Raw genomic sequence first — 25,512 nt, forward strand, 5'->3', positions numbered from 1 at the left:
GACTCATCGTGGTAGCAGACGGCCCATCCAGTTGCTGCCGGATACATCAGGACCCGCGACTTTCTCTCCAACTGCCCGACAGGATTGAGATGTTCCATTTCAGGTCTTCGACAGTGCTGAAGGAGCTGTTTGAAGCCACCCTCAAGCGTCCCTTGTCCGGCTCGACGCAGAAGACCTGGTCCCCGACCCGCCGCTTCTCCGGCGCCGCCAGAGCCGTCTCCCCCCCGCTGAAGGTCCGCTATGCCGCCGCGCACCGCTCCTTCCGCGCCTACTGCACCAAACCCGGCGGCGCCGTGGAGCTGGAGGAGCAGCTGAAGAAGGACGGCGATGACAGGTAGGAGCCCCAGACGCACCGTGACGCGTCACGCGGCGCAGGGTGTCCGGAGAGGAGTGACGCATGCGGGCAGGATGCACCGCACCGGCAGAGACGCGGCTAGACGCGTTCATTAGAGCTCGATAAGCAGCCAGCTTCGCTCATTACACCGTTACGTTACATGACTTATGTAACATGGAACCCACGGAACCCACGCGCGTCTCTGCCTTCCACCCGCGAGCCTCTGGGTCCCTCTGACAAGGTCACAGAAGATAATAATAATAATTATTATTATAATGACACCAGCTCGTCGACACGATGCAAGATACGGATGGAAGGAGGTTTTTTCTAGAATAATGATAGCGGCCATCGGCCCCCCCATCGGAATGCGTGAGTTTGTTGTGCGTGGTTTCCTGGGCGTTTCTCCTGTGACCTCCCTCCCTCCCCAGTGAAGGGATCCAGGTCCACATTGATCCGGTCCAGCAGCACGCTGATACAAGCCTGCATGTGGCTTCAATACCAGGAAGACAGAACTTCTACAGAAGTCTACTGTCCACAGGCTTTTAGTTGTGGACACAAGTGTTCAAATTACAATGTAGAGTTGGTGCAGAGTGGCTTTTCTTGTCGTTCCATGCAGTTGTCTCATTGTTTATTGTTATTTAATCTGTAATTACACATAACGCTCATGTACAGATGATAACCAGGTTAAGTTAAGAGCAGTTTCTAGGGATTGTTTCACATGTCACATAAACCCGTATACAAATATAGCTCACGCCATTGTGGTACTGGTGGAGATGACCCTAACCCTACAGATGAGTGCCTCATACCAGCTGACTTCAGCCCTTCAGTCACCAGCAATCTCCCATTTCATGGCGTCTGAAATCGTGTGGAAAGTTTCCTTTAAATCCTACGACTAACACAAAAAGAAGTGTTGATGCAAAAGAACGGGATGATGCCTCTGGATAAATCTGAGAAGCAAATGGAGATTCAGCATTTAGAAATCTATATGAATTAAAGGAGGAAAACCGGCTGAATCCTTGTATAATAACCCATGATACGTTCCCTTGGCTTACGGCAAGCTACCGGCTACATTTGTGGGATCACTTACAGCTTAAGTAGGTTACGGTGGGTAACATTAGGATATCAAAAAACAGAACAGACCAAGAACTGTTGTGAAAAGTGAAAGACACCCTCTGTATTAAGTTTGCATGCTGCTTGGTGAAGTGTATTAAGTTTATTAAGATGATCCTCACAATCTCAGGCCCAATAAATGAATATTCCAGCTCGCTTCTTTAATTAAAGATGGATGGACCATGAGGGAACAGAACAAGGAATGCTGTGTGAATAATACAATGCTATCCATCCTCTGCTGTAAATCCTCTGGAGCATAAAATAGATTTCGGTATCACGGGCCGATCTCGACCTCGTATCCAGGAAGCTCTTAAAGTGCCTCGTTCTGAGCAGCCATGCAGCGGCAAACGGGCCATCTGCCGCTGAGAGCTTTTCAAAGGCTCAAGAAACAAGAGCGTTTCAGGTCGGTTCATACTTGGATATTTACACAGTTCCCCTCATGTGTTTATTTTGTTACATGTTAGAACAGTTTTATTATAATATATTTCTGTTCTATAGTGATTCAGATTTACCAAAAACGTCAGCCAGCAAAGTGAGCCATACATTAGACAAATGTATGGCTGACCCCCCCCCCCCCCCCCCCACAGAGAGGGTCCCTTCATCCACTGTAAGAAAACAGGTACTTCTGTTCTGCTCCGTTTGAGTGGTTGTTTTTCCTTCAGATTCCGTGGAATCAGACCAGTAAATGAGTTTATTACAGTTAAACAAGGATTAGAACCAAGAGGCCCCAGTGGGTTAATGTTTGCAGTGATAACACAAATCAGCACATATACCATGCCACTGATACCCATTAACAGGTTTCTATTTTAAGAAACTATTACTACTACCATTACTACTACTACTAGATCAGAAAACATTAAGCACCACATGTTGCATCTATGATAGGACGTCAGTGTAAGATGTGACACAATAGTGCAGTAAACTAAAACTACAAAGGGAGGTTGTGCACTCACACATTTCTTTGCACATGTGGAAGTGTTGCATTAGAATATCAGCAAAGACACAGGACACTAACAAGTGGGACATGTTGTATGAAGCCACCTGGGCTCAGCCGCACCTTTCAGAAAAATGATCCAATGACTTGAGGCCCTCCAGGCAGAAGATGCCTGTGTCTACAAGCACAAGTCCCTCTAAAATCAAAATGCATACGAAGATATCATTGGTCATCCAGTGTTCTGTCCTCATTTCAACGTGTCCTTGTGATGCTGCGGTGACAGATGTTCAGGTCAACAACACTCGCATTAGACATGCCTCACAAACGTCTCTCCTGTCCATCTTGGGATGTTTGCACGTGTTCAGGTGCAGCTGAGTGGCCACCAGAGAATGTCACTGTTGATCCAGACGGGTCGGGGCCGTACCGGCGAGGACCAGTTTGGCCGCTTGTGGAGGTGTTGGGTGTGATTAGACGTCTGAGTGGGACAGTAGAGGACTGCAAAAGCTGCGCCTGGTTATAAAGAGAAAGACCCTGAACACAGGTTGAGTTCCCCCCCCACCGCTGCTGTGTCACCGCCATCGTGAGAATGTTGGCTTTATTAATCCAAGAGCCCCTGTGGGCCGAGCAGCGCCAAGGACCCGAGAATTCCTGGAATTCAGGGCCGGTCTAACAGACACTGCTAAACCCGTATCAAAGACAGAACCACAGACCACAGTTTATAATCACTGTGGTCAAACATCAGGCCCGCAATGCGAATTTGAGCCCATTTTGGAGCCACACCAGCCTTGATCTGCCTTTGTTCTTCATCTCCCACTTTTCAGGTGGAACATGGTTTTACTCATTGGGGAGCATCAGCAGCAGGAACCATTTGCCAGTGCTCCCACTGGGTTGTCATGTTTCCAGTATAGCAGCTCGAATCCCTCACTAATGTGATGAGAGTGTTGACGAGCCAGGTGGCCAAAGGGCAATCCTTCAAATCTACACAGCAACCCCTCAAAGTGCTCCTTCTTATGCCTTTGTGTCTCTCCACCACTTTGCATCCTAGCAGAAGAAATGCCAGCATCCTCCCCAGTCTGGAGGACCTGCTCTTCCACACCGTCGCAGAAGGTCAAGAGACGATTCCTGCCCATAAGTTTCTGACAGTAAGTCCTACAAGTTTAGTTCAGTGTGAAGTTTGGGGCTAATTCCACATCATTGACTAGTGCACCAACACCACATGTGGACAGTGACATGACATGTGCAGCTATATATTTATTTATATATATTCCTTGATTGTAGGCGCTTAAAGCCACTGGGCTCCGTAGTGGAGATCCCAGACTGAAGGAATGCATGGACACCCTCAAGGAAACTCTGAGGAAAACTCCAGACGGCGTGACGCTGGATAAACACCTCTTCAAGAAGTAAGACATGGCTCCCTATTCTCCCTGCACCACAAGGGCCCTTTCCTTCTTTTTTAAATCATTCTTCTGAAGAACGCTTTACTCTCTCAAAAAGCATTTTATGCATTTTGAAGAATTCAATTCTTTGCAAATTGCATAATCGCAACCAAAAACAGGATTCATTAAAAGCAGCAAAAAGGATGCACTTCTACTGCGTGCATGGGTTCTTCTTTTCCTAAACGCAGTGAAAATGACCTGAATAGATGTGACGTGAGCTGTTGCACCACCACTGAATGTTGATACACATTATAGTGCCAAAGATGTGGGGTTTTCCATTTACAATGACCTCATTTGAAAATGCACAACCAAGTTTTTTCTTCAAAATACTTGAAGGCTTCAGGAGAGTTTTCATGTGAGCATGAACATGTTCCACAACGCTCTGTGGTTTGATCACTAGAACAACACCAACCACTACATTATTTCATGTTAGACGATGCTGGACACACAGCTGATCAATATGTCGTGATGGAGCCACTTCCACTTGTGTCTGCTTCATCCATCAGATGTGTCCAGAGCAACATCGTCCTGCTCACTCAGGCCTTCCGCAAGAAGTTTGTCATCCCAGACTTCCAGTCCTTCACCTCCCACATCGATGAGCTGTACGAGAGTGCCAAGAAGCTCACTGGAGGACAGGTAGGTCCTCGGATCCATTACTTTTTAAAGTTATTCTGTTGGTCACCATCAGACTGCATTCCTTTGCTTTTCCATCTTCCACTTGAAGGACGTTTTTATTCACCAGCAGCCTTCTTCACACCTCTGTGTGAGTCCCTCTGGCAGCTGGGTTCTGAGTTATGTCAAGTCCTTCTAGAAAGTTCAGACCGGGCTCAGAGCGAGAGAACCACAAACGATCAGTGAAGACAAATCACGGTGGATGTTCTCAAATAGTTTGAACCTCCGACTGGCAGCGAGCAGCTCTCAGTCAAAGGGGTTCTGATTAGAACCCGTGGACCATGGGATCAAACTGCATCTCCACAGCTTTTCTTTCACTGCAGATTGACCAAAGCAAACGTCTGGACATTCTGACAGAAAGTGGTATTTTTCTGGTATGCAGCATTGTGGATGCAATGAGGCATAAATCAGTTGGAGAGGTGGTGTCATGTGAGGGGGGGTGTTCCTCAGAGGGTGGGGGTATGTTGTCACTTTGCTTCACCAGTCGGTGTAAAGCGAACGTTCTCAGCTGCCTTTCCTCCCTCTCAGGTCGCCGACTACATTCCTCAGCTGGCCAAGTTCAGCCCCGACCTGTGGGCCGTGTCGCTGTGCACGGTGGACGGACAGAGGTGAGCACGTCCAAATGTTGACATCAGGTCCACGAGGTTACGTAATGACCAAAGTGCATCCAGTGCCTCAGTGCTAACATCAGTTAGTCAATTAAATCTCTCTTATGTTCATAACATGTTTTAATCTACAGTGCTGATTAGCAAAATAACAATTAAAAAAATGATTTTGTTTGTAAAAAGGATGTTGCGTAATAATGGCCTTGTATTACCCAATAAGAACGTCAGACCTTTAATGACATCAGAGGTTGTTTTGATCATCTTGTTCTCTGATGGGCAGTTGTTCATTTACTAAACACTGTGATGATGATGTTGGTGTAATAGAGGATGTCATATAGATCATATAGATCATATAGATCATATAGATAACATATAGATAACATATCGGCAACTGATTGTGTTCACACTCAAGTTCATGGTTTTCCCTGAATTAGTACATCATTATGTGAAGTGGCCTTTTTGTAATTATTTACTTACTACAAATATGTCTTACTCTCCATGGATCTCATTCTGTGTTGTTTCTATTCACTGAATCACATTCATTGAGTAGAAGGTCCCACATTTAAAAGCTCTTTAAAAATAGAAGCATAAAGATGCTTTTTAGTTGAAAGAAGCTTAATAGCAGACTGCCTCTCGTACCACGAGGGTTGGGTTGGATGCAGCTGCTCGGTTCTTCTTACAGAACTCCTTCTCTTCTGTAGGCACACGGTGGGAGACACCAAGGTGCCCTTCTGTCTGCAGTCCTGCGTGAAGCCTCTGAAGTACGCCGTGGCCGTGCATGACCACAGCACCGAGTACGTGCACAGCTTCATCGGCAAGGAGCCCAGCGGCCTGCGCTTCAACAAGCTCTTCCTCAACGATGACGGTGAGCCTTCAGCTCCACGCGCAGCTTCCTGAGGACTCATCCAGAGATGAGGGTCCACTTGGTGTCCCTGAGCAAGAACGTCCCAATGACATGTGGTGTCTCATCCTCCAAACCGCCACAACCATCAGCCTCTGATTCAATGCTGTAAACCAGGCCGTATTAGAGATGGAGGATGATGGGTGTTCCTGTAAGACCACAAGGACAACTGCCCTCCAAATGTCAATCTACAATATGTCGATCAATGATTATTAATCGACATTATATGCTAATTGTAGGAACTGAATATTCTGATTTACAAGCTTCTGCACTTTGCCTTCTTTCTGCTGCCAAATGACTGACGTCACCATTGATTTTAAACTGAGGGTCCACAACAACAGGAGGTTTTAGTGTATTCTGTTGGTACAGAGGACACATTCCAAACACACGTTAACACCTTCAAGCCTTAGAACTATTGATTGGATTGGTTGTGCTGCTATTTCTTGTATGGTTTAATGATGATGTTTATCAGTAGTATCTTGTGTTTGATTCCCGTTGTTTGACGTGTCTACACAGCGCCGAGTGTTTACACTGTGATCCTTGTTGTTTCACAGATAAGCCGCACAACCCCATGGTCAACGCCGGCGCCATTGTTTGTACTTCACTGATTAAGGTAAAAGCAACGCGCCTCGTGTGGGTCTTTATGTTTGGGTTTTCTCTTTCCACTTGTATGCTGGCTGTCAGTGAGCTGATTCTGCAATTATTTCTAATGGTGTAGCAGTTGGCTTTGGACTTTTTTACAGTGGTCCAATCAACGCACACACACACACACACAAGGCCTTGTTCGTGTTGTTGCTGTTGTGCGCTGGTGTTGTTACTTTTTGGGCAGACTCCAGACTCCCAGCGTGTTCTGATTTTAATACTTTTGACTCTGCTGGAATCCTCTGGAGGTCACTGCGTTAAGTCCACTTCCATGTGTCTTGTTGTGGTGATTAGTACTTGTCATAACCCTTCCTGAAGGCACCTGCCAGGCCCTGATATACACGCATACACACACAAAGACGCACACAGACACACACACGCACACAAAGACGCACTGTTTTTGGCCTTGCTGTAAATAACCTGCAGGAGAAGTAGTCAAATGCAGGTTGATGCAAACCAGCCTGGAACATCTGCTCCATTCAGGTGAGATGGAAATGTTCACCGACCCAAAGGAGCTTCACGCAGGTTCACGCCTTACAGAGCACCTCCGTACATAATTAACTGAACTTTGAAAGACCAGTTCATTGAGTTTGGTCAAACCGGTCCTCAGGCTTTGAACTCTTGTCTTTAAAGAGATGGCAGTGAGTTATTAGCTCTCTTATGGACACACACTTCTGATCAATACCTTCTTTAGAATGCAACATTCATTCAGACATTTGATGTTTCTTTTTGCTGCATTTACTTAAATAGTTCTGTTAATATCTTCAAACCTCTCAATGCCAAGGACGTTGACTGTAGCTTCTTCTTCAGATGATCTTCTGTCAAACGTAAAATGGAATTTGTTTTAAATATGAATCTTCCACAATTCATCTTTATTGTTTTTTAAAGCTATGGGATTATTACTACTATTATTGGGAGAGATTTTGAATGGAATCCTTCACAGTGGTTGAACTGTGGAAGATGCCAAAATCCTGCTCTAAGTTGGACCTGCTGAAGCATGTGGCCTCTTGGAGCTCCATGGGATTTTGGACCTGATTCTCAGGGTGTGCGTCCACACAGAAAATCACTATTTCCATTGTGAGTTATTTTTTGGCTCCTGTGCTTGTAGCCCATCATCAGCATGTAATCATAACCCTGACTTGAATGTAGTTTAATGGTCCTCACTGGAGGCCATTTATGTGCAACTTCATCTTCTTGAGAGGAAATCGTGTGCTTTTGTTTTGCTGTGACAGGAAACCATCACGAGGAACATCTGTGATGTTCAATCAAGTGCTTTCTTAATCCCACCAACTGTATAGATGATTTAAAACAAAGATAAAATATATATATACAATGGCATTTTTACATCAAGTTTATTATAACTGACCTTCCCATGTGGTGCTGCTCAGCAACATCACTCCACCAGAAGGTTAATGAACATTATTCCGTATCAAAGAAGACTTGAAACTAGCGATAAACTCATGTTAACAATGTTTGCTGAGCACATGGATTGAGATTTAATTTAATTTAGCATTGAATGGGTCACCTGGGAGATCACAGGTTAAGTTGGCTTGACTTTTGACAGCAGGAGGTTGAACTTCTTCTTCTTTCTTTTCTCTCCGACGTGTTCACGGCTGCATTCATCTGTTTAGCAACAGATTGTTAATCACCTCGTCCTTATTTTAATAAATGAATACTCGTTGTGTTCAGTTCTGTGATGCATTCCTCTCAGGCTGCTCATGTAGGTGCTTCTTTTAATTTGCTCCTAATGAATCCGGTTTAAGCTGGTAAACCGGACCAGACCTGGACCCTCTAGTTCTAATACATGTGTCCCTCTGAGGAAAGAAGCTCTATACAATGTGTTTGACCTTTGACCTCAGTCCTTGTGCTAAAACATAAGATGAAGCAGAAGAACATCCACTGCATGTTTTAAATAATGAAGTCCAGTACGGATGCTGCTGAGGATCCTCGAGTTCAAACCGGTTCCTCGTGAATTCATGCTGCAGTTTGACAGCTTCTCCTCCATCACTCATTAAACCTGTTGAACTGACTTCTAGATGAAGACAACCTCACATGTGATGATGCATCATACGTCCACATCTGTTCACCATGTCATCCGTGTCCCAATGTGTTTTTTTCTATGCTGAAGCATAAATGTGAAGCCGGGGATCACGTTGCCCTTTTAGCTTTTAAACTATGGGATGGTTGCCGTGGCAGCATGCCCCAAACTGTTGTTACATGGTCCTTGAAGGCTACATATTGTTGCTGTTTTTGTATGTTGTTGCATATTTTCCAGAACTGTGGGAAATAATGACTGCTGCTGCAGGTCAAATGACGTTGGTAATTGGTAATTTTTTCTTCCTTTTCCATATCTTCTATCTCCTCGCACTTCCCCAGTCCCCCGCCCCCTTCTCTCTTTCCCCCAATCAGCCGTGTAGACCCCATTTAGTGACTCTTTAACACCTCCATCCCTGTCAATAACTGTTTCTCCTGCACAGTAAAGTGTAGAAAAATGAAAAAATAATCACACATTAAGAATTTTTAAATGTAGTTTTCACACCATCATAAATTGTTTAGTATTCTGATAAAAGTAACTAATGCTTTAGTACTTTTAAATGTGCATGTTTCCATATATATATATAGTTTTGGTTGTGTTATTGTTGGTGTAATAGAAAGCATCAATGAGCATGCAAAATGTACACTGAGCTGCAGCACACATGGTGGAGTTCTTCCTCAGAGGAAGCCCATTGGTCCCTGACTCTACACATTAAACATCTCAAACACACACACACACACACACGCTGTATGGGAACCCAGCAACACGCCTTCATACACACATGTAAAAACACACACACAGTCAACTGCTTCACTCGTTTTTTACTCTTTAGACCTGAAATAATCATTTTGGAATAAATGAGACTGGTTAAGCTCAGGTAATGTCAACTAAATGTCCCTTTCAAATCCAAAGGCCTCCTCCTTTGTAACCTTCAGTAAGCTAATTCTATCCATATTTACTTCTTGGCTACGCTCATGTGATTTTCACATTTTGTTTGTAATAAAAATCTTTTCATGTCTTTTCTAATTCCGTAGTTTAAGATGGTCAGCATTATCATTTTAGTGAAGTTGTGCTTCATCGCTTGGTGAGTGACCTGCTTCTTCATTTGTCCTCTCAGCAAGGTGCAAGCAACGCGGAGCGGTTCGACTACGTGAGTACGAGTAGAAAGAAGGCCTCCTAAATATTGTCCCACAATGAAGTAGCTGCTCACAGCTGGATGTTGAAGCATCTTTATGCAACAAAGGAACGCCGTTAGATGTTCATCAAACCGACTTAAAAGTCTTTCACAACTCATTTCTTTGGCCTAGAAAATCAGTAGATAATGACCTCAAGGATGGTCATTACATCACATGGTCCCTAAAGACTGTTACACATATGTCTATATATAATATGTCTATATATAATATGTCTATATATGATACATACCGTATGAAGCTGTATGTCATTCATTTTTCCATCTACTGTCCCTCTAGGTCATGAACTTTCTGAAAAAGATGGCGGGAAACGAGTACGTGGGTTTCAGCAATGCCACGTAAGTCCTTGTGAATCCTAAGATGACGTGTTCAAACGTTGAGGCTCATCCCAGCAGGTGTTAAATCAGCTCTTTGATGATCTGAAACAACCGAACCACCACGGGGAAAAGCAACGCCTGTCATTGTAAATCATCACAACCTGTTCTACCAGGTGCATAATGTCCCCAAACCCTGTGAGCCAATCAGAGTTTAACCAACAAGCTGTAATTATTTACTAAAAGATGTCATCAGGAATACAAACCCTGAAGGGCCTCAGTGATCATAATGAAGGTGGTTCATGTTTTAATGCTACGGACCTTTACCTCAGTGTAACCACAACATGGTTCTACTGGACTGGTCATTTGTTGTGTTGGTGACTGTATTGGGATCAGAATGTGCACAGATCATGTTGCTTGATGACATCACTGCGTGTTCTCGTGTTGCAGCCTCACATGTGAGCGCCTTGTACTGTACACACGGGGGGGGGGGGGGAAGTGACATTTTAACACACACACACACACGTGTCCTTCCTCTGAGTAACGTGATCCTCTGCGTGTGACAGATTCCAGTCGGAGCGCGAGTCAGGAGACAGAAACTTTGCCATCGGCTACTACCTGAAAGAAAAAAAGGTTTGAGCGGAGTCACACGGCACCGTTTGTCAAAAACTAATAACACAAAATGAACCGACAAAAAGACATGAATCACTTCACGTTCTGAGCTGGATTCTGGTGTGTTCTTGTTTCCCTGCAGTGTTTCCCAGAGGGGACGGACATGACGTCCGTACTGGACTTCTACTTTCAGGTGAGTCTTCAGTGATCTATTCACTTATTCACTTATTCATTTATACGGTTCTTGCGTAATCAGTGTACTACTCATGTGTGTTTTTATATGTACAGAATATTGTAACATCGGCTTTTTGCTATTGTTTTGAATCCCATCTTGAGGGTCAGAAATCCTCCTGGTTGGATCCACTTGCTTCTTCTCCACCAAATTGGTTCACATTTCCCAGTATTCTGTCTGTTTTTCACTGTACTCGAGTTTCTAGTCTCGCTACAGACGGGTCGTAACCAGGTGTGGCCCCACCATGATTATAATAATATAATTCTTCACGGTGTGGGGAATAGAAGGCCCCCCACAGAGGAACACCCTGCAGCCCTGAATGAAAGTTCCCTTCTTGTCTTCCACCCCTGCACTGCGTGCTTCACCGTCCCACTGGACTCTCACTGGTGTTTCATTGCGCCGCACAGTGAACCCTCCACTGGATGGAGACATGATGCTTTTGTGTGACCCTGCAGCTGTGCTCCATCGAGGTGACCTGCGAGAGCGCCAGCGTGATGGCGGCCACCCTGGCCAACGGCGGCATCTGCCCCATCTCTGGTGAGCGCGTGCTGAGCCCCGAGGCCGTGAGGAACACCCTGAGCCTCATGCACTCCTGCGGCATGTACGACTTCTCTGGACAGTTCGCTTTCCACGTGAGTGAATCGCTTTCTGGAGTCGAACCCAAACGGGGTCACTGCTCGCTCTAAAGAAGCAGGACCAACACTTGGGGGTCATTTAGTCATCGTCATGTTTACAGCCTGTGAAATTAATGGCATTTGGTACTTGATCTACTGAATCAGTGTTCTGAAGCGATGTCACATGTTTGTTAGCGACAGTGAAACTCAATGAAAATCTAATCCTTTTTTATCATATTCAGTTTGATTGCTGTTCCCGTTTAATTGTTGATATTAAAATAAATGTTGGTGTGATGTCACAGTAGATCTCCCCCATGGATCCTTGAGTCTCTGCTGACTTTCAGCATGGTACCGCGTTGCCACTATAAATAAATACTCTGATCCGTGATGTAACCCTCCTTCCTGTCGCAGGTCGGTCTGCCGGCCAAGTCTGGAGTAGCGGGGGGGATCCTGCTGGTTGTACCCAACGTAATGGGCATCATGTGCTGGTCGCCTCCACTAGACAAGCTGGGCAACTCGGTCCGAGGAATTCAGTTCTGCACGGTATGAGATGCTTGTGCTTCACACAGAGAAATGACTGCTTCACCTGAAGATGTTCAATGAGTGAATGATGCAGAGAGGCCCGGTCCACATTCAGGTCTCAGTAAGCGGATCATCTTCCACATCTGATGTTTCTGCCTTTTCATTCCAGGACCTCGTGGAGCTTTTCAACTTCCACAACTACGACAACTTGAGGCACTTTACCAAAAAGCACGACCCCCGCAGAGAAGGAGGGGACCAGCGGGTAAGGACTGACATCCCAAACCAGCACCCATTCCCTTCATCCACCACACTGGCCTGACCACTGTCCCTCCAAGAAGGCCCCCTGCTGAGGCTACTCTAGTTCAGATCGACTCCATAAGCCAGAACAGCAAACTAAAGGAGAACCCTGGTCCTCTTTGGTGCTCTATGCAGTGTGAGCTTTCACTCTGAAGCTTCCAGGATATACTGTATATCTATTCATGTTGTGGGCGTCTCATTGGAAACGCACCAGCGACATCTGCTGGTTAAACCACGCAGCAACGTGTCAGTAATTGATCCACGTTGACTTCGCCTTCCAACAACAGAAGGAAACGTCCCGGAGAAGGTTCAGTAAAGATCCAGTAACCACGTACTGATTCTGGTAAATGTGGACATTTGTTGAATGAATAACCGTTTAGTTGTAAGCAAAGAGTCAAACCTGAGGATCCTCACTATGAGCCGATAGCTGAAGGCTAATGGCTCTGCACCAGCGTGAGCTCAGTGAGGCCTTCTCCTCTTCACTACAGAAAACAAACCGCCAAATAGACTAGAACTCTTTCACATTTTGTCTGCGATTCTGTTGTCAAAGACACTTTAACCCTAAATCCTGCAGTCAGTCTGGTGCTGGTCGCTGAGTCCCAGTCGAAGGAGACATCTTCTCTGTGGGACACCTCGCAGGGAGGCCTGCAGCGTGCTAAAAGCAAAGTGAATGAACTGAAGATGCCACTTAGAAACCACACACACACACACACACACACACACACACACACACACACACACACACACACACACACACACACACACACACACAAGGAGCGAGACTAATTTGTCATTCATGTCAATTGAAACAGCAGTTCTCCTTTGGACCCATGGATTACGAGAGCCTCCAGCAAGAACTAGTTCTGAAAGCCCCTCTTTGGAGAAAGGTGTCGCCCACCGAGTCTCACCAGGACACCTCCACCACTGTAGTCTATAGGATGGACAATGTCTCCGAGGACACACCACCTCCAACATGTGTACACAACTTGTAGAGAGGTGTGTGTGTGTGTGTGTGTGTGTGTGTGTGTGTGTGTGTGTGTGTGTGTGTGTGTGTGTGTGTGTGTGTGTGTGTGTGTGTGTGTGTGTGTGTGTGTGTGTGTGTGTGTGTGTGTAAAATACCTCCAGCTTATTGCAGCAGTCTTAAATTATTCATTCAGTTGTAGAGCTCATTGTTCACTGTTGCTTTCTGGTACTTGTTGACCCATGAGTGCAGGTTCTGGATGAAAGTATCAGTACAACAGAAAGCAGGTGTTTGTCCCAGGTGTTCTGCTGGAAGTGTTATGAGATTTTTGTTGACCAGTCAATAGCTGGAGTGCAGCCGTTTTAAGAATGACATGATGCAGTTTTCTCCGTTTCTTTAAATGAGTCATGAAGGGATTTTAATATCATTATAATACAAATAATCTTATGTGTCACTTACCTTGGACACAGTGTAAGAACCAAAGAGCTTTGATTCTCTTTTGTAGTTTAGTTTTAAAGTGTTGGAGCCCATTGAAGGCTCTTTGTAGGCATTTTACTGAGCTTCACCTTTTGAAAGCCTTTGACATTCAGCCACATTTGTGCCTCACTTCATACCGTTTAAATAAGTAAAAGAATGACAGAATAGACATTAAGTTATTAAACACTTGCCATATTGAACAGAAACGTGCAGTTTCAAAAAAGGACTTAAACCTTTCCCCATTTGGGCCGAGCCTTTAGTTTTTGTGATCAGGTGATGAGGACTTGAGAAGAAGAGCTTCTGCTCCTGTGAGAGCAGCCCCCCCCCCCCCCCCCCCCGCCCCCCCCTCGGCCCAAAGCCGAATGTGAGCATTTAGATTTAAAATGAAACTATAGGCGATATGGTTAATGGTGTTAAAGCTTCTTGGGGTAAATCAGGAGGAGAGATGCATCAAGTTGTCTGTAATAATCAAAAGGTGTATTTTGAGTTTCAGTGTTACTCCTCCAGCAGGATAGTTTGTTACGTTAAAAGCTGCCTGAAACGTGGTGTTTGGGCTCCATCTGTTTATTGTTCAAACTGTAATGGTGAGAGAGATGATAAGTCATGTGATCATTCTCATGTTAACGTGTCCTCTGTCGGCTCATTGTCGTGTGCAGAAGCCTGTGTCATCGTAATGCTTCTTGGAAGTAAGAAGTAGAACTGCTTTATACTTTTAATGATTTCACCCACTGACTTTGTTACTTTCAGCTTAAGGTCCTGAAATCATTGGAAAAAAGTTATTTTTTTAAGCTTTTGTTTAAGTTATAATCCTCCAACCTTTCACTGTATGAATGAAGAACTCCTTTTTTCTTCTGCTGGAACCTCTGCATGTATTTGACTCTATAAAGCAGGGGCTGTTATGGGGGGGGGGGATTCTCAGCGATGGAGTCTTGCAGGGTGATTTTAGGAAGACAAACAGCTGATATGTACACACATTGCATGTTCTGTGCTCATGTCACATGATGACATCATCCACAAGAGTGTCATTAAAAGAGTAAATTATAAATCCAAAGTTACGTTCCCGATGTCACTTGGTTTATAACATTAAATGTTCAGAAGGAAAGCTCATGCAGACGTCCTGATGCAGACGTCCCGATGCAGACGTCCCGATGCAGACGTCCCGATGCAGACGTCCCGATGCAGACGTCCCGATGCAGACGTCCTGATGCAGACGCTCTGATGCAGACGCTCTGATGCAGACGCTCTGATGCAGACGTCCCGATGCAGACGTCCCGATGCAGACGTCCCGATGCAGACGTCCCGATGCAGACGTCCCGATGCAGACGCTCTGATGCAGACGCTCTGATGCAGACGCTCTGATGCAGACGTCCCGATGCAGACGTCCCGATGCAGACGTCCCGATGCAGACGCTCTGATGCAGACGTCCCGATGCAGACGTCCCGATGCAGACGTCCCGATGCAGACGTCCCCATGCAGACGTCCCCATGCAGACGTCCCCATGCAGACGTCCCCATGCAGACGTCCCCATGCAGACGTCCCCATGCAGACGTCCCCATGCAGACGTCCCCATGCAGACGTCCCGATGTAGACGCCTGTGGCCTCACATGTGATCAGGCTCTCATTTCAGTACCAGATGCTCTTTTTATCTTTGTTCGCTGCTACCGGGTCATTCTTCATTATTTCTCCCCATTGTGATTCTGTGCAATTGATCTCATGATGGGGGCTTTTCAATATGAAATCAGTCCTCCATGGAAATCATCAGATTTGTATGTTTCATGTCAGTTATTTCCCCCGGTGTTGTATTTAGAGTCTCCTTCTTGCATGCATATTTTTATATTATTTAATATATATGTTTTCCATCCCATGTAATGGACCTGTTTGAAATGGACTTGTTTAGCCTCCATGTCTTTATCCATGTTGATTTCTGTGGGATTTGCATTTGTAAACTACTGTTGTAGATCAGTGACCTTGGAATTGTACATTATTGTCACATTCTTACGAATACACATTTGAAAAGGTGGATTTTTTTCTTTTATTCTGGAAAATCCGACAAAACGTTTGTAAAGTTGTTACGTGGGATGTAAAATCCAAAGTGAATGTCTCCAAACATGCAGTAGATGAAGCCAAGCAGTTCCAAGGTCACAACCCTCACTTTTCGTTGTTTGGTTGTTTTTTCTCCACATGGTTGTGATTCTCTACGTAAAGTAAAACCACAGCTGTGTGTTAAGACGGTTTTTAGCATTGCTGTCCCTTGAATACAATTAAATAAAGTACCATTCTATATCATCTAATTTCTCATTAATCTGTGTCCATTAATCATCAGAGGGGTTTATTATTGAAGTTTGGTCGATGCTACCTGGAACAAATCACAAATCCAAAGACATGTTAAGATTTAAATCTTAAAAACCTGATGTTTCTGACTGAAATATAAACTGAATTATTAATGTGTTTAGTAAGCAGTGACTGCTGAAAACTTTTACGACACGTTGCTCTGTCTTTGGTTGCAAATGATGATGAAAGCAAACCGTTGTGATGATGAGCATCTTTTACAAAGTAAACCTGAGCAAAGGATGCTGGTTAAATGAATCCAGACATTAATCCATTAAGAGTTTGGATTAGTGGCTCGATCACGCTTCAGAAATGATTAAAGTGAATTCCTCCCCTGAGAGCCAGTGACCTGCAGAGCATGGAGCTTCATGAGTGAAACGAGGCCAAATCGATCTGTTCCTCTCTGTCTTCTCATTGGTCTCAATCTCCTAATCTGGTTTAGTCCCAGCTTGGCTTCTGATGGTTATGACTGGTTATAAGTGGTTATAAGTGGTTTCCTGTGCTGCATGGGGTGAAATGTGTGTATTTGTTGGCTTGTGGTTTCCTACGTAAATACCTGTCAGTGAGGTAGTAAACATCTCAGTCCATATTAAGTCTCATGATACCTGGAAAGGCTTTTCATCTTTTCTCATTTCCAAAGTTTCTTTATGTGCTGCTCACTTCTCCTTCGTGGTACAAAGTCAACAGAACCAAAAGGATTTAAGAACTACCAAAAAAAATACAGATTCCGTCTATTCAGACCATCAAGTATGAAGTTCCAGAATATTCTGAAGATTCTGGGGTCTTTTTTTGCATTTGGTGGGGAGTCTTCTGTGATTGGCTGCACATCCAATAGAAACATCAGGATGTTCATCTGGAATCCCTCGTTCTCCTAATCAGACCTCGTGAATATTACAATCCGTCCAATGCACTAAATCATTATCATCTAAGATGTAAGACTCTCTCACAACATCACACATTATTTAACTCTAAGTCCAGAATCACACACACACACACACACACACACACACACACACAGGTCATTTTACTCGACCCTCCAGCTCCAAATGTAGATTCATACCCACCTGAAAATAGTCTTACTTCGTCTTTACTTCTGATTCCCAAAGATTTAAGAAATGATTTATCCTTTTAAAACTAAACTTTTTTTTTCATGGCTCTATTGACTATAAGATGTGTCAATGTGTCCCATCATTGATAAATGAAGTCATTTCTTTTGGTGCCAGTAGAACAGGTCTCCTGTAGAAGCTGGAGATGGTGGAGCAGTGAAATCCTGTGATCCTGTGGCTCTGTAAATGTCTCTTTGTCTCCGTCCACAGGTCAAATCTGTCATCAACCTGCTGTTTGCTGCCTACACAGGAGACGCCTCTGCGCTGAGGAGGTCAACTTCTTCATTCTCTTTATTCTTTGCTGCACTTACCAACTAGTAAATTGGCCTTAGAATAATTCCTTCTAGTTTTACCTTCATCACCCAGTGGATCTGTTCTTAAAACACAAACTGTGTGTCGCTCAGAGACCAAAAGATGATGGACATTTGTCTTCTTCTCTGCCGTTGGTGGCACCATGCTGTGTTTGTCCTATTGAGACACAATGACCTGAAGTAGAGGGAACATCTCCCTCACAAGATCTTAAGAGTCCAGCTTTCTGCATGCATCATTCAATGTGCTCACAAAGTCAGTGGTGTGTGTGTGTGTGTGTGTGTGTGTGTGTGTGCAGGTTTGCTCTGTCCTCCATGGACATGGAGCAGAGGGACTACGACTCCAGGACGGCCCTCCATGTGGCTGCAGCTGAAGGTAACCTGGACCCTGAAGTCATTCCCTTCCTCTTTATTGACCTTATTGATCATTCAGTGAACATTGAAAGTGGAGGATGTGAATATGCAGAAGTATTAGTGTGTTTTTGGTCTCAGGTGTATGAGTATAATTTGAAGGCCCTTTCATATTGAAATGAGACATTTTAAGTTAAACTGCCATAATGGAAAGCATGAGGCATATTAAAGCCCTTCGTTTTGGATAGGGGTGTCAAATGATTAAAAATTTTAATCAAATTAATCAGAATTTTCAGTGGATTAATCATGATTAATCACACCTGAATCCTAACCATTTTTTCTTTCTGAAATGCATACTAAAGATAAATAACAGGACACAGATACATAATTATCATTATTATTATCATAATTATTATTTTTTACATAAATATATGTTATTGATATTTGATTTTTTAATTCATTCCAGAAAATAATCAAATCAATGTTATTTGATAAGTTACAGACTGATTTCCCTGCATGGCTCTAGAAGGGTCTCGAGCCTCTGCAGTTTATCCCACTCTGCTGCGAGTTTGTGCTCCTGCGATGACCAGACATGACCAGACATGTCAACCCTCCCGATGTTTCAAAGCCCCCCCCGAAAATCTCCCGGACCGACCTTTCTCCCGATTTCCACCCGAACAACAATATTGCTGCACCACCCGTCACTGGGCGCGCCGTTTCAGACCGAACAATAATAAAGGTTACACCTTGAAGTCGAGCGCGGCGATTAGAACGACTGGCGCTGCAAAGAAATCCGCTACCACCCCCATTTCAGTGTGAAATATTCCCATACCTGGGAGGATTTAGATCGCATTGGTTTCTCTTCCTCCGCATGTTTCAGAACAGCGCTGCTCTTGCTCTGCTGGGCGGAGCTTTTCTTCTTCTCTGTTCTGCTGCGCGAGAACGGGGGGGGGGGGGGGGGGTCTCTGGCGCAAACAACTTGCTGAACCTGACGGCCTGACATATGCCTGCAGGTGGCAGTAATGTGTTGTATAGGATGAAGTGCATTCCCTAGAAGAAGAGGTTCTTTCCGGACCTGAATAATTTGTCACACTGCGCATGCGTGAAATGCGTCAAAAAAATTGACGTAATTAACAACAAACAGCTAATTAACGCCGTTAACGCGCTATTTTTGACAGCCCTAGTTTTGGAATGAAACATTAAACTCGTGTGGTAGTGAAGCACACAACAAGTCCATATTTAATATGTTACATGCTTCGGTTCTTCAGGACACACGGAGGTGGTGCGCTTCCTCCTGGAGGCCTGCAAGGTGAACCCGGTACCCAGAGACAGGTGAGCCTCCATCAGAGCCTCCCCCTGATACGATGGATCTGGTGTTTCATTCCTGGGCCCGGTTCCTTTGTGCAGATGGGGGAACACGCCGATGGATGAAGCGGTGCACTTTGGCCACCACGACGTGGTGACCATGCTGCAGAGCTATCATGACAAATACAGCCCTCCTGCTGCTGCTGCTGCTGATGACAAGCAGAGTGTTGAGAAGAGCCTGGACAGCCTGCTGTAGACCTGCTGCACTGAACCTCACCTCTGAACCCCTCGGTTCTTGTTGCTTTCTGGCTGTACATCGCTGCTTCATATTGTCTGTGTGAGTGAGCTTCACCTCCATCCTGTTTATACAAAGTCTACAATATCTGGGTATCACGTTTACAGTAAGTTACTGAAGTAATGTGAGTTGTATTAGTTTAGTTACACTATAGAACTTGTTCTATTGTTCTCTATTTCAGTGATACTCTCAATGTATTTGTTTTGTGAGATAGTGAAGTGTGGAATGATCATATGAGCTTTATATTGTGTACAAAGACTGACCTCCATGTGGCTGAATCTATGTTCTCCTGACTGCTGCAGCTTCATCTCCTTTTGAAGTCATCTACAGATTGTAATCTGAATGTATTTTTCATCTGGAAAACACTTAATAGAAGAGCAATGCATTGATTTCACAGAGACCTTTTAAAGTTTATGGACACGTAAGATTGTGTAGTTTGTTGCATCTGGGATTAAGTCACGTTTTATCTGCATTTATTGATGTCAGATGTTTATTCTGTGAGCCCCTGAGGAGCAGCTTTTTGTACCGAACAACTTCAGCCGCCCAAAGACAAAAACCATAGAAAAGTCTCACTTTGTACGATGCTGCTTCGTACAGATCAAATCCAAATAAGACGCTACTTTAAGAATCTACGGAATTCTTCATCATCTGGAGATGGAAAAGGTTTAAAGATACCAACAAACAAGAAGTGACCTGATGGAAACACAATGTGTCAAGTAGAGGTTTTATGTTACGCTTTAACATTCCTTCTAATGGTCTCATTACACTGAGAATTGTGAGTGTATGTATAATATATATTATATATGTATATATTATACAATAACGTCACAAGTGTCAGTCACAGAATATCTTAAAGCTATAATTTATAATATATATATAAAACAATTGATCTACTAAGTTACGTACTTAAACTCCACTCCACCTAACCCAAAGGGCAGATGTTGGTGTCACATTGAGTGACAGCTGTGAGCTGTCAGCAAACTTTGTCCTGCCAACACGTTCTGTCACAAGAGGCAGGAAGTGGGAGGCTAATCTAATCTAATCTTAATCTGATCTAATCTTGTGTTTTCATATAATCATAATTGACTGTAGTTTTATTTCCCCCCTTTAGACGAATGTGTCAGGTGACGTAGACGTCTCATCACTGTCTCCATCAGGTTCTAGTAAGCACTATAATCTCACTATAATCTCCTTCACTTGACTCTTCAGGAACCCACTTCTGTTGCTTCTGGGACTCCATCTGTCTGTTGCTAAATATAATACAAAACTAGACATATTTCAGTCGATGTTCCTAAACTTTTTTATGAATGTTTTTTCTTATATGGAGGGTCTTTCTAAAGGAGCGTGGTATATTTTAGTAGTGCGACGCACAAACTGAACAAGCAGCCGGTGTTTGTCCTTTTTCCTTCTGTATAAATAAAGTTGTTCAGTACTGTAAAATGCAAATGTTATTTCCCTTGCTACTGGAATGATATGTTTATTTTAATAAACAAAAGTTAAGAATATCCACATTAGTTTGGTATTTCTTTGCAAAGAAACATTCAAAAAGTGAGTTTTTCAGTTCATTCTTAAACAAGACAGTAAAAAACCCAACATGTTATTTTTAAAACCACTTCTTGCCAAAATGTTGCTGGTAGCTGATCACATGATATAGATTTAGAAAAAATCTTAATTCCTCTCATACATCACTGTTTTTCTAACAATTCCAATATGTATTAGAAGTGACCTAGTATGTATTAATTATTCTACTGCTATGCATTCCATGGATCTCAGTAAGGTTTCCATTGGATTGTGAGACAATGACGCACATTCAGAGGGGTGAAAAAGGAAGGAAACCACATGGTGACTCATGCAGGAACAAAGAAACACGTCAACATGGTACATTGCAAACAAATGAACAATAAAGGAGTTATAGAAACTATTAAACAGTTAAAATTCAACTAAAAACAAGACATCATCGACTACATATGAAAAACAAACATACTGTTTACATCCCGGTCTAAGACTTGGATCCATAAAGTGGTCCATTTGAAACCTTTAAACCACTGATCACCTCCTGGTGTCAGGAATCCTTCAGCTACATGCTGCATGTTTCATCTTGCTTTACTCTGAATATGAAGAGCTCATCTGTAAAAGAAAAAGGAGAGAATGATAGCAGAATACACGGAGGACTCCTCTATGAAGCCTGTAGAGATACAACACGACACCCTCCTCTGGACAGATGGAAGCTGCAGTGACTCACGCTGTCGATGTCGAAGCACAGCTGCTCGCTGAGCATGTCGAACTCCCCGGGAGTCATCGGCGGCTCAGGAGACTGACGAGAAGGAGCCGTGGTCGTGTCATGGGGGCTGAGATCACACACAAGAAGGGGACTGTGTTTTAACGGGTCGTATTTTGCTAAATGTTGTTTTGACAGCACAAGCCACGTGTCTTATAGTCTTCTAATGAACTCACCGCAATTCTGAGATGGGGATGAGGGTGGAGGGTATGTACGGATGGACTAGAAAGCACAAGAGAGAGAAGCGTTTTAGCCCAGGTTCTGGTGAGCCAGCAGAACAAGCTCCAAAAACCACCTCCATTCCTGCCTTTGCTCGGCTGACTGTTGTAAAGACGGCCGAAGGCCTCGTCTTTGGGGATGTCGGGGTAGAGGAACTTGAGTGGGGTCTCTGGGACGACCCCCTCCGAGATCACTTTGTAGTCTCGGATGATGTCGGCCAATGGGAGCGCGCTGAGGCGGTTTTTAGTGTACGGTTCCACGGAGTTGAACTTCACGCCTCCTGGTGAAAAAAGATCAGCAAGGTCAAACAAGTCCAGACATAAGACGTGTGATGTGAACCTCGTTCAGGTTGTCCTCACCATTGGTGTTGTGCTCCACCCAGGTGAAGGTGATGCCTCCCAGGTGGCTCTCACTGAAGCGTAGCAGGAAGGTTCCGGGCTCTCGGTCCTTTAGCAGGGTGCGCTCCATTTCTTTACTCACAAAGCCCATGATGTAGCTGCAAAAAAAGGAACTAAATAAACATTGACTTTGCCTTTTGAACGACCAGTTGAGTAAATTTCCTTATGAAACCTACATGATTAGATGGATCAGAGTTTAAAATATGAAGTTTCTGACCATAAAGGTTCTCTTTTGGCAGAATAAATGCTGCTGCTATCTTCAGCGTCAACTACTCAGACAATAACTGAACAAAATGCTGCTCAATATCACCGGATGCACTAAATGCACTAAATGGGAACTCGTTTAACACCAACTAAACAATACAAAGATACTTATCACAGTGTGAAAATTGGCACATATGCCATTTTTAGCATTATATTGCAAGTGTGTTTACTTTGCCAAGTACAGTTACATCCTTGAGGTGTGCTGGTTGCCTGGCAACCTTAAAGCGACAAGAGAGGCTGGCGTTTCCTTTATCATCCGAGTTAGTGATATTGAATTTCCCATCTTATTTATCTTAAAGCTGATCTTCAGAGAGTCACATTTACTGCACCTCGTTTCCTGGCACGGCGCTTAGCTTCTCTCACCATGAGACATATTCTTATCCAATGAAAAAGCACTGTGAGAAGGACAGTCCAACTGCATGGCAGATGTTTATTGGGACAGTTGAGGGGGGGGGGGGGCAGTCACATGGGGTGAGACATAGAAAGGGAACCACAGGCTTACTTCTCATTCCAGACCGGCAGCAGGTGCTTCTTGATGAGCTCCAGGATGGAGTCCAGCCACATCCAGAAGCTGAAGGGCTTTCCTGGAATATTCTCCTTGAAGAATGAGTGTCACAAGGAGGATGAACAATGAGTACTTTTTGGAAATGTACACATGACATTAGATTTATAATGCAAATATGACATGAAATACAAAATATATCCCGGATCGACAATGTAGGATAACAGTATTTCTCCTTCACTCCTTCACCCACTCAATGGAACAACCATACTGGAAACTGGTATTTAGTGGTTCATATTATTCACCACTTACTTTGGAGAACTTGGACCAGGACACTTGATAGTCACTGCAGGAGACATGTTGACCTAAAAAACACAAATAAATAAAATAAACCGCCTGACCGCAGTTCCCAGTGTCCAGTACCTAGTACCCAATGCCCGGTACCTAGTACCCAGTACCCAATGCCCAGTACCTAGTACCCAGTACCTAGTACCCAGTAACTAATGCCCAATGCCCAGTACCTTGTACCCAGTACCTAGTACCCAGTAACTAATGCCCAGTACCTAGTACCCAGTACCCGGTGCCTAGTACCCAGTAACTAATGCCCAATGCCCAGTACCTTGTACCCAGTACCTAGTACCCAGTAACTAATGCCCAGTACCTAGTACCCAGTACCCGGTACCTAGTACCCAGTAACTAATGCCCAATGCCCAGTACCTTGTACCCAGTACCTAGTACCCAGTAACTAATGCCCAGTACCTAGTACCCAGTACCCGGTACCTAGTACCCAGTAACTAATGCCCAGTACCTAGTACCCAGTAACTAATGCCCAGTACCTAGTACCCAGTACCCGGTACCTAGTACCCAGTAACTAATGCCCAGTACCTAGTACCCAGTAACTAATGCCCAGTACCTAGTACCCAGTAACTAATGCCCGGTACCTAGTACCCAGTAACTAATGCCCAGTACCTAGTACCCAGTAACTAATGCCCAGTACCTAGTACCCAGTACCCGGTACCTAGTACCCAGTAACTAATGCCCAGTACCCGGTACCCAGTAACTAATGCCCAGTACCTAGTACCCAGTAACTAATGCCCAGTACCTAGTACCCAGTAACTAATGCCCAGTACCTAGTACCCAGTAACTAATGCCCAGTACCTAGTACCCAGTAACTAATGCCCAGTACCTAGTACCCAGTAACTAATGCCCAGTACCTAGTACCCAGTAACTAATGCCCAGTACCTAGTACCCAGTACCCGGTACCTAGTACCCAGTAACTAATGCCCAGTACCCGGTACCCAGTAACTAATGCCCAGTACCTAGTACCCAGTAACTAATGCCCAGTACCTAGTACCCAGTAACTAATGCCCAGTACCTAGTACCCAGTAACTAATGCCCAGTACCTAGTACCCAGTAACTAATGCCCAGTACCTAGTACCCAGTACCCGGTACCTAGTACCCAGTAACTAATGCCCAGTACCCGGTACCCAGTAACCAGTAAGTTCAAGTCTTCCGCTTTGAGTCGTGTAGAAATGCCTCATATTATGGAAGGGTGGTCTTCAACAAGAAGATCCATGAACACACACGTAGGGGCTTCCTCACAGAACAAGTCTCAAAGCGGAATGGTCTGCTGATGTGACCATGGTGCCACCTCATTGGTTTTAAAATGTCTGGTTATACAGTGACATGATGGGTGTTATGGGTGATGGTGCTCATGGAGTAGAGTGAACCGCTGGGAGCCGTGAGGTTGGTGGTTTGAATCCCGTCAGCAGAAGACATTTAAGCACTTAAATCTTAGATGGGATTCTAGAGGATTCCTAAGTACGTCAGACACTACATAAAAAGTGTGTATCTCATCTACATTGAGTCTAAAATGAGAGGACTTTGCTTTATAGAAGGTAAGGAGTCAGGAAGCTGATCAGTGGCCATGACTTGATAGATCAGTTCTTTTTCAAAGTCTGCCATTTTACATTTTGGTACCTCTGATTTGAACAAAGCTTCAGACTCCAGAGGAAAAACATGTTTTCAAAGCCTTCTCACGTTTCTACAGCAAAAGGCAGACCTACCCAGAAGCTTTTCTCCCAGCATGTGGAGTTGCTCCTTGTTGAGGCCTTTACCCACGAAGGTGGAGAACTGCCAGCTGAGGACCTCAGAGAGCTGGCTCCATGTGGACCGAGGTGGGTTCCCAAAGAACGCCATGTTCTGTGGAAAAAAGAGCCACCATGTCAGAGGGAAGTCGCTTAAATTGTTGATATAATACAAGAAAA

General features: G+C 44.3%; 2 protein-coding genes across 9 annotated transcripts in view; one reads left to right on the forward strand and one right to left on the reverse strand.

The window, feature by feature from the left end:
- Nucleotides 1-21,089, forward strand: glsb (glutaminase b). 4 transcript variants are annotated; one of them, XM_037488457.2, is made up of 18 exons: nt 1-334; nt 3,424-3,520; nt 3,657-3,778; nt 4,321-4,450; nt 5,015-5,094; nt 5,793-5,956; nt 6,547-6,605; nt 9,787-9,819; nt 10,142-10,200; nt 10,743-10,809; nt 10,931-10,981; nt 11,476-11,652; nt 12,046-12,177; nt 12,326-12,418; nt 17,536-17,597; nt 17,933-18,009; nt 19,253-19,316; nt 19,392-21,089. In XM_037488457.2, the coding sequence occupies exons 1-18, from the start codon at nt 90-92 to the stop codon at nt 19,543-19,545; spliced, it is 1,866 nt and encodes a 621-aa protein (XP_037344354.2). In that variant the 5' UTR covers nt 1-89; the 3' UTR covers nt 19,546-21,089. The 4 variants fall into 4 exon arrangements, with proteins under 4 accessions (XP_037344354.2, XP_037344355.2, XP_037344356.1 ...); XM_037488458.2 differs by having other exon boundaries at nt 3,427-3,520; XM_037488459.2 differs by lacking the exons at nt 17,536-17,597; nt 17,933-18,009; nt 19,253-19,316; nt 19,392-21,089 and adding an exon at nt 13,266-16,177.
- The window catches only part of stat4 (signal transducer and activator of transcription 4), an 11,919-nt gene continuing 7,452 nt past the window's right edge, over nt 21,046-25,512 (reverse strand). For 3 of the 5 annotated variants that reach the window (XM_037488454.2, XM_037488452.2, XM_037488453.2), the window contains 8 exons: nt 25,312-25,447; nt 23,558-23,610; nt 23,246-23,340; nt 22,441-22,577; nt 22,170-22,361; nt 22,039-22,084; nt 21,827-21,956; nt 21,046-21,711 (listed from right to left, as the gene is read on the reverse strand). In XM_037488454.2, the coding sequence (XP_037344351.1) occupies nt 21,688-21,711; nt 21,827-21,956; nt 22,039-22,084; nt 22,170-22,361; nt 22,441-22,577; nt 23,246-23,340; nt 23,558-23,610; nt 25,312-25,447 (813 nt within the window). In that variant the 3' untranslated portion in view covers nt 21,046-21,687. The remainder of the gene's footprint in view (nt 21,712-21,826; nt 21,957-22,038; nt 22,085-22,169; nt 22,362-22,440; nt 22,578-23,245; nt 23,341-23,557; nt 23,611-25,311; nt 25,448-25,512) is intronic. The other 2 variants (XM_037488456.2, XM_037488455.2) reach the window with 1 other exon arrangement.

The sequence above is a fragment of the Pungitius pungitius genome, chromosome 10 (assembly GCF_949316345.1).
Source record: "Pungitius pungitius chromosome 10, fPunPun2.1, whole genome shotgun sequence".
NCBI classification, from domain to species: domain Eukaryota; kingdom Metazoa; phylum Chordata; class Actinopteri; order Perciformes; family Gasterosteidae; genus Pungitius; species Pungitius pungitius.